At 54.3% G+C, this 14,918-nt stretch overlaps 1 protein-coding gene across 1 annotated transcript in view; it reads right to left on the bottom strand.

Annotated features, from left to right (window-relative positions):
- Positions 1–1,631: 1,631 nt before the first annotated feature.
- Positions 1,632–14,918, bottom strand: part of P2RX3 (purinergic receptor P2X 3) — a 26,178-nt gene continuing 12,891 nt past the window's right edge. Inside the window, exons 9-12 of the mRNA XM_006905995.3 lie at positions 3,221–3,314; positions 2,906–2,971; positions 2,265–2,342; positions 1,632–1,856 (exon numbers count right to left, since the gene is read on the bottom strand). Of these exons, the coding sequence (XP_006906057.1) occupies positions 1,743–1,856; positions 2,265–2,342; positions 2,906–2,971; positions 3,221–3,314 (352 nt within the window). The 3' untranslated portion in view covers positions 1,632–1,742. The remainder of the gene's footprint in view (positions 1,857–2,264; positions 2,343–2,905; positions 2,972–3,220; positions 3,315–14,918) is intronic.

Here is a 14,918-nt window from a genome sequence, read left to right as displayed (position 1 = left end):
AGGAGAACGCAGTGCTGCTTTCACTGAAGTCTCTGCTGGTCAGGTCTCCAGACACTGCCCGATTCCCTCCCAAGACCACCCCTCAGGAGGCGTTATCCCAGTTCTGAGGATGCAGCTGGGGGTGAGGCAGAGTGGAGGAGGGAGGATGGGCCTTGTATGGGGGACTCTTACTCCTTCTCCCCTGGGATAGGGGTGTCACTGGGGTTGGGTCTTTGCAAGTGCCCACTGCTTGATCCTCTCAAACCACGCACAAAGCAGCCCCCACCCCATCTCCCTGCACCTTCTGTAGAGGGGCCAGCCCTCTACCTACAGCTAAGCCCATTTCTGCTAAGACCTCACGGTCAAGCCCACGCTTCAGCTTTTCCGGAGGCGGATTTACCGTGGAGCTAGTGAAACATCATCCTTCATGACTGCTCGCTCACACAAGCCCCTGCTAATACCTAATTTTGTATTTATTTATTTTTTTTTAAAGATGCCCCAAGTTGTATGTGCTTCAGGCTTCATAAAACCTACATCTGCTTCTGAGCTCTGCCCTGTTGAGATTTCTGGGCCTCTCACTGGAGGACGGCCCAGGAAGGGGAAGGGGGAAGTGGAGGCAGGGCGGGACCCGATGCCCTCTCAATGGCCCGTCCAGCTTCCCGTCTTGGCCGCCTTCCCTGGGTGCCAGGACACTTGGGATCTCTTTGGGCCACTAACTCTGTGACCCGGGTCTTTTTCTGACCTCAGTTTGCTCATCTGTAAATAGGAGAGTCAGACAAGATGGTTTCTTGTCTCTAATATTAGAAGACCCTTTCGTCTCTAACATTAGAAGGCTGACCCACTTCTTAGGTCCCCGGGGAACGGGCCTGGCTGACCAGCTGCTCACAGGGTCTCACTGAAGCCTTTTCACCAGTGTTTTAAGAGAGGACTGCTGTACCCCTAGAAAAGGGCCCCAGGTCCGGAATCATGTCCCGCCTGGGGTGGCTCAATCTGGCTCCCGTGTGGGTAGGCGTGGGGTCCCCAAAAGAGAACGAGGATGGCCTCTTCCCTGGTTTGGGGACAGAGCTGTGGGGTAAGGAAAATTCCTTCTGTTTGGGGACCCGAGCCAGAGAAAGAGACCCCATACCACTGTCTCACTGGTCTCCCCTAAGATGGGAACTGAGTTCCTGGGGACAGCATGGGGCTTATACTTTATGAAGCAGAACCCAGTGACGGGCAGGGTGGAGGCCGGAGGCTGGAGGAACAGGGGCTGACGCCCTGGGGAGTTAGTTCATCCTTCTTTTGTGGGGTGTGGGCAAAGGAGTTAGTCAGACCTGGGTTCCAATCTCAGCTCTCTCACTTCCTGGCTCTGTGGCTTTGGGCAAATGACTGTCTCTCTGAGCTTCAGTTTATCTTCAAAACAGGGAACCTAATATCTACCTCATAGGATTATTCTAAGGATTACATGAGATAATACGTGTGAAGTGCCTCACTCTTGGCGGGCCCTCGTGGCCACTCGTTATTATTATTATGATCTCTATTCTTTGAAAGGGGGGAGGACTGCTCAGTGCTACTGCCTTGGGGGTCCCGGGAAGCAGACGGGGGTGACGTGAGGAGTGAAGGTAGGATCGAGGTCTCAGCAGGCGGCACTACCTACCTGCCAGAGTACTGGGTGAGCAGCAGAAATGAGAGCCCCTCCCGCTTCCCATCCCCCCTCGCCCAGGTGGGGTCCCCTGTTGGGGGGCCTGGAGTCCAAGGGTGAGCATGGGGCCCTGGCTGAGGCCCTAGTGGCCAATGGAGTAGGCCCCCGAATCTGTGGACTGTTTCTCCTCTGTGGTCTGGTCACTGGGGTACACTGGGTTGGCCGAGGCAGCGACCTTCAGCGTGGTCTCATTCACCTGCAGGTGGAAGGCTGCATTATCGAGCTCTGACTATGGGCAAGGGCCCCATGGGACAGACCTCGCCCGCGGCCCAGGCATTAGGGGTGCTACGACAAGTCTGTGTGATCCTGAGACCCCATCCACATACCTCAAGGGAAAACAGAAACCTGAGCCAATCCGTAGCAGGTTTATCCCGCCCAGGAAATGGAGAGGGGACGATAAGTGCATGGGGATGTTGACAGTGACAACCCGCGGAGCCCCCCGTGATCGTCACAGAGCCTACTCTTGGCCCAGCCACCTCTTGTCTGCACCCCCAAATTTGTACTGAGGTCCAAGAACTTCCCTTTGGAAGGTGAGCCACTGAGGGTCACAGTGGCAGTGGCCCTTCCTGCCCTGTGCTGCCACCTCTCACAAGACCCCGCTCACCTCCTCGAACTTCTTGGCTTTGTACTGGTCAGCCCCCTTGAGGAAGTTGAGCAGGATGATGTCACACAGGACAGTGCCCTGGAAGAGGAGAGGCAGGCACGCCCTGAGCTGCCTGAGCAATGGGCAGGTTGGCGCTCAGGCAGACAGCAGGTGGGGGCTGGCGCGAGTCCTCCAGAGACACGTGACCTTTCCTCTTAGAAGAATATCCAAGGGCCCCGTGGAATGACCCTCCTCCTCAGCTCCCGGGGTGACCCCAGAGCAAAATGCAGGGAGAAGACTTGGTGGGTGAAGCAGAGGGGTTGATGGGTCTAAGTTCCTGGGGGCGGGGCTCTGTCTCCGTCAAGGTGCCTGGAGCCTCCTCCCGCACCTTCATGGGGAAGGACAGGAACTTTGTGCCAGGCGGAGCCTCCTGCACGGGAGCAGGCCGCTGCTAGAGGGAATGAGTTCTCCAGGACTAGAGGTATTCAAGCAAGGGCTGAGCCTACAGGGAGGTGGTGGGGGAGACTGCAGCACCTGGCTAGAGGTTGGACTGTTCATTCTAGGCAGAAGCGGGGTTACCTGGGTCATGCCCTGCCCACCCCTGCCAGCGGGGGCCCTTCCCTGACTGGCCTTGGGTCAGAGCCTGGAGGGGCTGAACTCACCACTCCCACAGAGGTGAAGGCTGCCACAGAGCTGATGATGGTGGGGATGATGTTGAACTTGCCAGCCTGTATGAACAAAGACCGAGGTGAGTGGGCGGGGGTCCAGCAGGGCGAGAGTGAGGGCAGGGGCTGAACTTGGACTCCCAGCCAGAGAGACAGTGGAGCTGGAAGGGTTCTTGGTGAAGCAGCAGGCCCCGCCCCTTCACAGCACAGGTGAGGAGCCTGGAGGCGTGACCAGCCAAGGGCCTCTTCAGGGCCAGGGACTGGTGTGGGTTTCCTCCCCTATCCACCCGTCTGCCGGGCGCAAGGACTCACATTCCCGTACACCAGGACGTCAAAGCGGATGCCAAAGGCCTTCAGGAGCGTGCGGTACTCACTGCCGTTCTCCGTCTTGTAGTACTTGGCAAACCTGGGGGCCAGAGGCAAAGGGGGGTCCCAGTGTGGCTCCTGCCTGAGCCTGCAGGGTCCCCTCTGGAGCGTACGACCGTCACTTCCCGAGCAACCCTGACCGATGGCTTGGCGGGACACCTGGCACGGTCCTTCCTGAGCAGTTACCCACCCCCTTGCGCAGGCGTCATCTTGGGGGCTCGTTCAAGGCAGAGTGTCAGGCTCCACTCTGAACCCACGGAATCAGCATCCCTGTGGGTGGGGCCAGGACTCTGCCTTTTGCATAACTTCCCTTGATGGTTCCGATGTGTGTGAAAGTTAGAGCCAGGCTGGGGGGTGCGGATGGGGAACTGCGTGCTTCTTCAGTTCTGTTTGCTTGGGTATCCTGGGCGGGCTCACAGCAGGTGCTTTCCTGTCCGCAGGCCTCTGGGCCTGCTCGCTCGGGTTCACAGCCTGGCTCTGCCACTGACCAGCTGTGCAACCTTGGGCCGGTCACTTAACTTCTCTGAGACTCGACTTTCTCATTCGTGAGTGGGAGTGACACGGAATTCCTACTTCCCGGCGTTGCCGTGAGGACGGGATGAACCCTTATGCAACGGGAGTTTGGGACGGGGCCTGGAACACAGGAAGCTCCGCGAAATGAGCGCCGACGTTTGCCTGTCCATATTGCTGAAGAAATAAATCTATTTCTAGGGAAGTCTAAAAGGCGCTTTCAGACACCTCATCTCACTTCCCCTTCGAGACAAGCCTGTGGGACAGGGGTGTGACTGCTCTAGTTTTCAAATGTGCTCCAGGGGGCTAAGTGACTTGTCCAGGGTTACCCAGCTGGCTGGGACTCGGGGTCAGATTTGCCCATGTTGAAGACTGTGTCCCCGATACCTCCTCTGCCTGGGCTGCTGGGCGCCAGGAACTGCTGGGGACTGACATGAACGATGCCGTTTACTTCTCAGGGAACACGGGGAGGCGGGCGCCCCCCGGTTCTGCACATGGCTGTGGTGGTCAAGGGGCTTGCCTGTAGGAAGGGCTCAAACCGCATTGTCTTTCGGCTTCTGAAGCCAGTGCGTTTCTCCCCACGTGGCTCTGCCCATCACAGGTGGAATGCTGACCTTAGCAATGTGTAATGTTATTGGGCTGCTGCCCCCCAGCTGTGCAGTGGGCCCCTGATGCGAGGCCCCCCGAGGACACGCTGAGGAATGAGGTGACGGAGCCAGAGGGCTCGGAAAGCTCCATGACTGTGCGGGGTGGACGTTGGGATTTTGGGGGGGCCGGCTGCTTTCCAGTCCCCACAGACTCCCAAGGCCTGGCCAGGACAAAGAGGGGTCTGGGAACCTCCCTCCCTGAAAATGTTCCGTGACTGACGTGATGACCCTCGCAGGGACGTTCGCACAGCAGGGAGGAGGAAAAGCTCAGGCCCCAGTGAATAAATCACGGAGGGATTACAGGCCTGGGCGGAAGATCGCGCTTGGGGAAGGGGCACCTTAAAGCACAGACAGTTGGCCACCGCCATCGCCTGCTCTGACTGTGTGGAACTTTGGGGTCAGGCAGAAATGAGTCTAATCCTCTCCACCACCTGCCGGCAGTGTGGCCTTTTATGTGCCTCAGTGCTCAGGGTTTCGCTTTCTATGACTATAACATGGGGGTGCTTGTGCCCCCCTGGCAGGTCTGTTGGTGAGAGGGGTAAACACTGGGACCCACCCAGTAGGTGGGCAGCCCCTCTGCACCCACTCCGCACCCACTCCCTGCAGGGCCCACGAGCCTGGTCTGTAGAGATAGTGTCCACCCAGCTAGCTCCCTGCCCTCTGGTCCAATTGGGTTCAGCCAATGGGAGGAACCCACAGGTGATCAGGGGGTGGAGGTGGGGTGGGGGAAGTAGAGTCAGGGTGACGAGTCTCCCAATTCTTCTCTGTTGGGTCTCCAACAGCAGCTGAATTCCTGCCTGAGGCCCAGGGCCCACAGGGTGGCCTGTCCTGCAGCTGGACCTCTCAGGCTCTGTGGCTGCTCCCCACCCCTCACCCCACCCCGGCAGCCTGGTGGGAGCCGCATTCCCCTGCGACCAGCCCTGGGCCTTCCCCAGGCTCCTTAGTTCCGGCTCTTCTGGCTATCCTGCAAGCACCTTTGTTAATAATCCCTTGAGACCACCACTGTTTCCTCCCAGGACACCTACCCTTGCCATCCCCACTTCACAGGGCAGGAGGCGCAGGCCTGGAGAGGTTTATCAGGGTCAGGAAGGACTCGGAGGAAAGGAAGATGGAAAGATGCGGAACCGTCTTTATAAATATGCTCAGTTGTAGCCTGGGGGGTGGCGGCAGAGAGCGTCAGAGATGAAGGCAAAATGGAGTGAACTCGAGTTGCACCAGCAGGAGGAGAAGAGAATGGACCCAGAAAGGAAGTCGTTTCTGGAAAGATGAGGAGGTCCAAGAATGTGATTCTACAAAGATGAGGAGTTCTAAGAACGTGATTCTCCAAGGAGGCCTCTCAGGAGATTTTAAAGAAGTTTGCAGAAGAAGCATCTGGGATGGGCGGAAGGCTCCAGGAAGTCCCCACTGTGGCTAGTATGGACCATTACCATCGGCACACCCACATACATGCACAGAGCACCAGACAAATGGGCAAATCTCTTAACCCAGACATCTCAGTGAATCTCAGGAAGAAGGCGCCATGACCCATCGTATGGATGAGGAGACAGCGGAGAGGTAATTGCCCTGAGCCGGGGTTCTGACCCGCGCGAGCCTCTTCTCTTAACCCGGAACCGTCTTGCCTTTGAGTGCTCGGTGGCCACCACGGTGCCAGATCTCGAAGCCCTTCTACATTCTGTGCTCTGTCTCCCGTCACTGGGGAACTCAGAGCCCTTGTCTGAGATGTGGCAAAGGATGCCCATGGAGACTGGGCAGGGGCGGGACGGTGGGTCGCAGCTGTTTGAGGCAGGGCAGAGGCTGGGACTGCGCTCAAGTCTGCATTCCTGGCCCTAGGGTGCAGCCATGAAAAAATGCTCTGACATCGACTCAGAGCACGGCAAAGTCGGCATCCGGGCACTGCCGTTCAAAGTGAGGGCTGGCTAAATTTATCTTGGGGAGAGATGTGAAGGGAACAGAGGAAAACCGAAGCAGACTTGGTTTATCTCCAGCACCTGCCTTCCAAGAGGCAATACGCTTGATAAGATCATTATCTCACCCACCACCCGCCCTCGTCCTCGCCCTCCTCGGAGGAGGCTTGGCAGGGCCTGGTTCTCCTCCTGGGGGGTGGGGGAGGGACGGCGCTCAGGGAGGGAGGGCCCAGACTGCAGGCAGAAAGACCCGAGAGTCCTGACCTCTGTACTCCAGTGTGGCCAGTGGGGGCCACAGAGATGGGCTCGGTGATCACCCGGGGCCGGGTTGCCCTCCCTCTTGGCACACGGCTGGACCATGTTTCCCAGCCCCTCTGCAGCTAACTGGGCTCCATGACTAGTTCTTGCCAGTGGAATGTGGATGGAGGTGAGCTCTGCCATCTCCGGGCTGAGGTGTGTCAGAGCACCTTCCTTTCCTCACGGCCAGTGGCTCAGGAGCCAGGGGAGAACTCAGGCCCTAGGGGAGACCGAGCCAATAGATGGCAGCAGCCCAGACCCCTGAAGACTGCGTGGAGCATCCCACCCCTATGGCCCACAATGCACTGGGCCATGAGCAAGAAACAAACCTTTGTGTTAAGCCACTGAGATGAGGGGGTTGTTTGTGACAGCAGTCAGCAATATTTACCCATAATTTTATAGTTGGGAAGCCTGAGGCTCAGGGAGAAGTTATTTGCCAAAGGACAAAGAGTGGGTTAATATTGGGAAGTTATTCAAGATTAGAGGGAGAGAGAGAGAAGGCTGATTCCAGTGATGTTACATTCCTAGGAATAAACCCTCTAAGAAAGTCCTAGGAGACCTACGTGGCTCAACCTCCCTGAGCTTTTCATCTCAACTGAGAGGTGAGGGTGAGGCGGGTGAGATGAGACAGGGTCCAGATGTGGCAGGTGCTTAAAGCTCGTCCCTTTTCTTTCTCATCCTGGAGGTCATAACACGAGCAATAACAACACACAGCGTGCATCGAGCGCTTACTGCGTGCAACCCCGTGCAACTCAGCACTGTTGCGATTCCCGTTTTGCAGATGAGGAATCAGGATCAGAGAAGTCAAGCAACTTGTCTAAGGTCACAGAACCAACAGTCAAGCGAGCAAAACTGGGATTCGCACCCAGGCGGTCCAGTTCCAGGGCCCACACTCTTAGCCAGCCTTCCAGACTGTTCTTTTTGTCGCCTGATTTCTGGAAGGTCCTGGCTCATTCCTTTCAGGTCTCCAGCTGGGGGCCCCTTTTGCATTTGCAAGGCGGGTCTCAGAGTCGAACAGGAAGCATAGCAGAGCCGTGAAGTGTCAGGAGGAAGACTCTCCAGCCTCATCTGCAAAGGGGAACTGCTGAGCTAGCTACACTGTGCCTGGCCCTCACCCCGCAAATCCTCCGATTCCTGCCTCTCGGCTTGGTTCTGCTGGGAGATGGGCTGCTGAGAACGACACCATCATTCCACACCGTGGCCTGGTGGGCAAGGCCTCTCCCGGCCGGCCCGGTCCACCTTCTTAGCTCTACCTCCCGCGCCAGCCACACTACCTGTCTTCCTGTACCTCCTGCCCGCACTTCCTAGACATATGCCGTGCCCCTCCCCGCCTCTTCCACCTCGCAAAGTCCTGTTCATCCACTAGGGCCCTCCCTGCTCAGTGCACTCTCGTTCTTTCAACATTCAAGGGCTGTGTAGAGCACACCTCCTCTGTGCCAGGCACGGTGCTAGGCACCGCCGAGGCACCGGCGACAGCTCTGTTCATGTGAGAGGGCGAGAAATATTAATCGCACCCATCCTGCAAAGAGCTGAAGTTAGATTTGAGGGCTGGGAAGGAAGGATCACCCCTCTAAGAGCTTGGCTAGCGAAGACATTTGACTTAGGCTGGCGGGTCAAGGGAGGCTTTGTGTGAAGTGACACTAGACCCAAGACGTGAAGGGTGTTCTAAGAAAGCCAGGGCTGGGGGCCGCTTTCCTGGCTGAGGGACCCGAAAGCCCCCTCCCAGGAAAGGTCACGGTGTTTCTGAGACCCTGAAGGGCAGGCTGGAGGATGGACGTGCACGGGAGCGGCAGGGTCTCGTCCACCTGGCCGCAGCTGGCAGAGCCACCTGTGGGGGTCTCTTCTCAATTCCACGTGCGGTGATTTCACGCGGGCACCTTGGAATTGTCCACTGTGGCGTATTTACACCACAGCCATGGGCAAACGCTACAAATCAGGAGTTTGGTTTCTTTTTTTTCCCAAAGAGCCAGTTTCCCAGTACAGAGCCGAGGCCGCGTTTCCTGTCTCTGCTAGGATCCAGGCCTCTGCGACAGTACCTGCCACACAGATTGCACTTGATAATTTAGACTTTTGGCCACGTGCCAGCTCTCACTGTCTCTTTGCCCAAGGGCCCAGCGCAGCAAATGCTTGCTGGAGGAATACATGCATTTCCGTTTATTCCTCACATCTCACAGAGCGACCTAGCCCTGGCAGCTGGCTAGGGGGGGAAAGTAGGTGCTATTGGTGGGGACCAGCCCCCGTGGAGGGGAAATGGGGAAGAACCCCAACACTCCCGCTAGGCACTAAGCTAGAGGCTTCCACACCCTTTATTTCATTTGGGCCCCACGACAGTGACCCAGTGGGGCAGTTGGTGGCTTAGAGGCTTTGGAATAAGACAGTCCTGGGCTTGAAGCCTGGCTTTGCCACTTGAATTAGTTTAAATTACTTTACTTCTCTGAGTCTCAGTTTCCCCAAATTTGAAAGGGAGAGATAATGGCAATAGCTGTTTGGGCTGCATGTGAAGGCTGAGCGCCATGCCTGGCACAGAGCTTTCAATGAGTATTATCTGTCTATCATCAGGCAACACTGTAGACTTTTCATCAGGCAACACTGTAGACTTTACGGGCTGGAGAGAAGCACAGCAGCTCTCTGCAGGCTGCTCTGCCTGCAAGGGGCACAGCTGGAATCGGAGCCCCTGGCTACTGTAATCCAAAGTCCCTGCCCACCTCCTGCTGCTTCCTTGCAGAGGAGCCAAAAAAGAGAGTTCCTTGCAGCCTTAGTGGGCAAAGAGCTTGTTAAGCTGGTGCCTGTGGAAACACCTCAGCAGCTGAGGAAAGCACAGCATGGCTGTGACCCGATGGTGCCAGAACTATCAGAGGGGGGAGCAGAGGCCTGACACCTGGCGGAGCGGAGCCGGAGGGGGAAGGGACCGGGATGGAGATGGGGGCGCGGGCAGGGCTGGAGCTGCCAGGGTTGGGAGGGCCGTCTGAGCCCAGACATTGGCAGGAAGGGTAATTACAGGTGTGCCGACTGCTCTCCGCTGCCCGTGACCGTCTCTGGCCTTGGGCGCCCTGCAGGCTGCCCTCTACAGCCGACATTCCGGTCCCCCTTCCCCTCTGGTCTCTTGGTCAATGGGAGAACTGGCTGGGGACCCGAGGGTGGGAAGGGGCAGTGGGGGCGATCATTCTGCCCACAGCTTCCCTGCTTCCCCATAGTTCTGCCCATGGCTGTGTCGCTCCGTGACCGCTGTGCTTGCTAGGGACCCAGCTCTGCTACAGCAGAGGGGCAGGGGGACTGTCCGACTTTGTGAGGCCAAAGTGCCTCAGCTTCCCTGTCTTGTGACCTCGCCTGTTCCATGATCAGACAGGCCACCCCACCCCACCCCCGACACAGGATGGGATGGAACAATTCTGAGGCCTGGCAGTGCCCAGAGACTTTCAAGTGTGGGGGAGTGTGTGTGTGTGTGCGTGTGTGTGTGTGTGTGTATGCGCACGCACTCCCTCGTGCCACAAGTGACAATAGATAAAGAATGAGTAAGTACAAACGTCAATTAGCACAATAAATCATTTGTCAGATGTGCCTCCGCAGGGCAGTGTTTTAGCTACATTCCTGCATGATAGGTCTATAAATAACAGTGCCTGCCTCAGCAGCCTGCCTTTCCAAAGCCCTTCCCCAGACGCCCACCTGTGTTGACTCTGACTTTTAGAGGCTGAAGGGGCTTTAGAGATGATCACCCTTAACCAGCCCATTTTTCAGAGGAGGAAACTGAGGCCCACAGAGGGGATGAGATGTGCTAGCATCACCCCGATCGTTTGTGTCAAGGCCTGACCCACAGCTTGGCCGTCCCTGCTTTACCTCCGCTTTATCTTGATTCTTGGTTCGCCCCAGCACGAGAACAAATATATATTTGTTGGTATAAACATTTTTGTTGTTTGGGTTCAGGTTTACCATTTTACTAGATTAAAAATCCCTTCAACGTAGGGATTGGTCTCGTTCGTCCCTGTATCAGCCACAAAGCCAGCACATAATCTGGAAGTTAGGAGAGATCTTCAAAGCCCTCTCCCCACATTAGCCACGAGAGGTTTCCCGCCACTGCCTGATTACCTCCAGTGAGAGAGAACTCACTACCTGCAGGAGTGGCCCCATTTCAGCTTCGGGTAGCTCCAAACGTTAGAAGCGCTTCCCCACGCTGAGCTGACATTTGCAGCAGGCGGCAGTCATAAATGTTTGCGAATGGAGAAGGGTTTTTATCACGACGTAGAAATCCCTTGGAAGCTCTCAGACATCTGTTTAGAAATGATCCCATAGAGGGGTGGAAATTCCTTCCTGAAGTGAGGACACGTAACTGTTACAGCAGCAGGAAAAACAGCAACACACTTTCGGATCCGGATTGGACTCGCAAGGGAAAACTTGGGCCTGGAATTTGGGTTTCTAAGTGAAGGAGGTGGTGTTCTCAGCAAAGCTTTTGCCTGGTGGGAAGTAATTTTGCCAACCAGAGTATACTTTTACAGTTGATATTAAACTGATAGGAAAATATCTCCTGGCAGACTCATTGCATGGGGGTGGGGCACCATCCCGGAGCAGGCTGACGTGTCTCCTGTTAGAGAAGGGCCATATTTGTTTACTCACATTCTAAGAACACAATCAACCTCAAAGGCAGACTTTTAAAAAGTGGTTTGCTGTCCATCTTTTTTTTTTAACGTATTGCTATTAATTTATCTTTAATGAGGCAGGGAAAGGTCAATGGATGTAGAGCTAGAAGATGCACCTAAGAGCCAGGTTACTAGCTGTCTACTCCAAGGAGTAATCTTTTATGGCCTCAGTTTCCTCATCTGTAACATGGGGGTAACAGTACCGGTCCTCCCAGGATACTTGTGGCTGTGAGCACGGGCTCTGGAGCCAGGCTGCCAGCATTTGGCTTCCAGCTCCAGCATTATTTGCTGTGTGGCCTTGAGCACATAGATGACGTCTCTGAGCCTCTGATTTCCAGCCATAAAATTCTCCCTCTTCAGCGTCAATGAGATAATCCACAAAGAGCACTCGCTAAGTCCCTGGCTCACTGGTAAGCACTCAATGAGTATTAGCCGATTTTTTCTACCCGTGATGTTGGTGGTTCTTAGGATATGACAGACGTGAAAATTATAAAGGGCTGTCTAAATTCAGGATCACTCTAATTGCCTCGCCCCCTCACTGTACCCTAAAGGAAGTGAAGTGGCAAATGGATTAGGGAGGATTCCAGCAAATACGCCCCATCCCCATCGAAGAGGGCCTTCAAGTGTTTCTGTGGAAATGACGGAAATGGCTGCTTTTAACACTCATTCTCTGGCTTTTGGAAGGAGAAAAACCCAGATTGCGGAAGGAATGATCAAAGCCAAGGGCGCACTTCGATTCCGTCTCTGTCAATCGGCCTAAGATCTCGCTGATCTGCACGTTTCTGCATGGAAGCAGAGCAGGTGCCAAATTTCAAAGCTTCGCGAAAGCTGCTGTGGGTACATTTCCAATGCAAAACGATCACCAGAAACACCTACTGCACGAGGAACATCTAGCAGCTGAACAAGTGTTTTCTGTCCCAGACACCAAGCCAGGAAATCCAAAACCGTGTTGCTTTTTAGTAGCAAAGCTGTCTTAGGAACTCAGGGGAGAAGCAAGAATCAGACATTGCTAAGTGCACCATTTTGCTTCTCTCCCACCTTGCCAGCAGGCACTACTGGGTTTATCTCTTAGAACTGCCTTTTTTTTTTTGCAAGTAATGCGATGGTGGAAGGTGTGCTAGAGGCAGTGGCTATAGTTCAGGTCCCTGGATTTGAGTCCTGACGCGTGTCTTAATTAGGCTGTGTGATCTTGTGCTAGTCTCAAAATCTCAGCCTACTGGGGGTGGGGGTGGGGTGGGGGAGGAGCAGTGAGCTGTGAATCCTGTCAAAAATAGGTGTAAAATGGTTCTGCACACTTAATTCTAGGGGCTCTTAATCTGAGGTCCAGGGTTAGGCTTTTAAAGGTCTTTAAAGTCTCGGAATTTTATGTGGCATAGATGTAAATGTAGAAAAAGGACTGGAAAGAAACTGACCGGAAACTGACCAGACCCCTGGGATGTGTTAACTTCCTGCAGGGCAGCAGGAAGGGAAGAGTGAAGGGGGGTTGCATGTCATTATGTGTCTATATGTTTTGCTTGGAGTTATTACTCTAAGGATGTATTTGTATCTTAATTGTAGAAATAAAGTATCCTATAGAAAGAGAAATTGCCTGCAACATGGCTCATGTCTCTAAATAGGTGTGTTTTTCTTGGGCATGCTTTCGCCAGGGATGTAACAGGGTTAGAGAGCTCCAAAAGTTAATGAAGGGCTGTGATTTTGTGAATGAAGGTTGCTAGGACGTGTACTGGACATCAGTGCTTCCCCCTTCCCTGACTCTGCCCTGGGCTGCCTCAGCTGGCCCCGCGCTAGGCTTCTGATGGAACCCGGCTGGGCCACAGCTCCTATCAGGCTGCCTTATCCTCTGTCTCCAGGTTCCAATAACTGCTTCCTGCCCTCGCCCCTTCAACCTGGGCAGTCACCAGTGTCCCGTTACTGTCCACAAGCATTGCACTATCCTTGGTGGTTTCCCGCTACCCTGCCCACACTTCAGAAACAATTCCTTTATTAAACTCTCCTCAAATTACCCAATTTGCATGTGCCATCTGTTTCCTGCTGGGACCCTGACTGATACAGTATTTTTAATTTGTCTTTGTACCATCTCTGCCTATACACTCACATACACCCACATCTATTCACTGACACACTCACGCACATGCACTCACCTGCTCGTGCTCAGTCACACACACACACACCCACACTTACACACTCAAATATCCACACTCAATCACAAATACACCCACCCATTCACAGATTCATACACAACAGTGCCTACTCCCAGCACTTTGGGGAATGCAGTGCTCTGCTTAAAATCCTGCTCTGGTGAACCGAGAGTCCACCTGTGATGCGGGAACCCTGCCGCTGGGGTGACTGTCACCTGCAGACCATCGAATTAGTGACTCTCACCAGTTATTTTTAGAAATACTGCCCTTTACCCACTACTAACTCAGACAAATGCCCCAAACGCACACTTTCGAGTTGCTTAGAAAGAGGCTTCATAAAAATACCACATTAAAGCAGTCCCCTAGAGCCTTTAGCCATACAGAATAGACTTAGGAGTGAAATAAAGTCTTCCCACCAAATTTCAGGTGGGGACAGATAGAAACCTTCAGATCACACAAACAAAGATTCATTTAGACGGACAGTACCAGGTAATTTGGGCAAGAGTTGAAGGGAGACATATTTTAGCTCACCACAAGGCCATCTTTACAATAATTGGAGGCCATCTGATGATGGACAGGCCATCTTGTGAAGCAGCCCCTTTGTCTGGGGCTGTGTTGCAGAGATTGATACTGGAGTTGGAAGCAAATGACCTTGAAGGGCTACTCTAAGATGCACCCGTAACCTTGGGCACATCGCTCCTCCTTTGAAGCTTTCACTTCCTCATCTGTAGAATGACCACCTCAGTCTAGGAGTCTCTAAGGGGGCTTCAACAGCTAAATCTGAGATTCTGCAGGCAAAGAGCCTCAAAAAGTGTGTGTGTTTGAGGGGAGGGGCGTTCGGAATGGAGCTGAACAAGTAATTAGTAATGGAAGTGGGAATCTCTAGCTGCCTCTGGATGTCTGAGTTTGCATATTAAAACAAGGCTGAATCTTGGCTAAATGATTCCATTCCCTCTGGAGCAAAAGGCAACGGTAGGATGTGGAACAAAAGCCGGCCTCCTCGGGGAGGAAGAGGCACATGAATTTGTTCAGGAGACAAAAGACCAGGCTGGGAACTGTGCCTCCAGCAGCTGCTAGTCTTTTAGTCACCCTGGACCTCAGATTCCTCATTTTTAAGTGGAGACGAAAGTATTGACCAGAGGCATATTTTTCTGAGGATCGACAAGTGCCAATGTCCTGGTTGGGGCAGAGATCATCCAAGGGAAAAATGTTTGCATCCAGGCCCCCACGCTTACTGGCTCTGTGACCTTGCGAAAGCTACTATGCCTACAGGACTTGGTTTTCTCCCCTGTTAAGTAGGGGTATTGTATCACCTGCCTTGCAGCGGGGCGGTGAGGAACAATGAACTAAAGCACATGAGACACTGCGTACACAGGGCGGGGCCTATCGACAGGGGGCATTGTGGGGTTCTCAGGAGGAGCATGCATTGCGCACATCTTGGGGACCATATAGTGGTCCATGCCGAACCTGGCTGTGGCCCTTTTTCTCTCATCCGAGGATTCAGCAAGGTGGCCTAC

Source organism: Pteropus alecto, unplaced genomic scaffold (genome assembly GCF_000325575.1).
Source record: "Pteropus alecto unplaced genomic scaffold, ASM32557v1 scaffold91, whole genome shotgun sequence".
In the NCBI taxonomy this organism is placed as follows: domain Eukaryota; kingdom Metazoa; phylum Chordata; class Mammalia; order Chiroptera; family Pteropodidae; genus Pteropus; species Pteropus alecto.
This window is presented reverse-complemented; position numbering and strand designations above follow the sequence as displayed.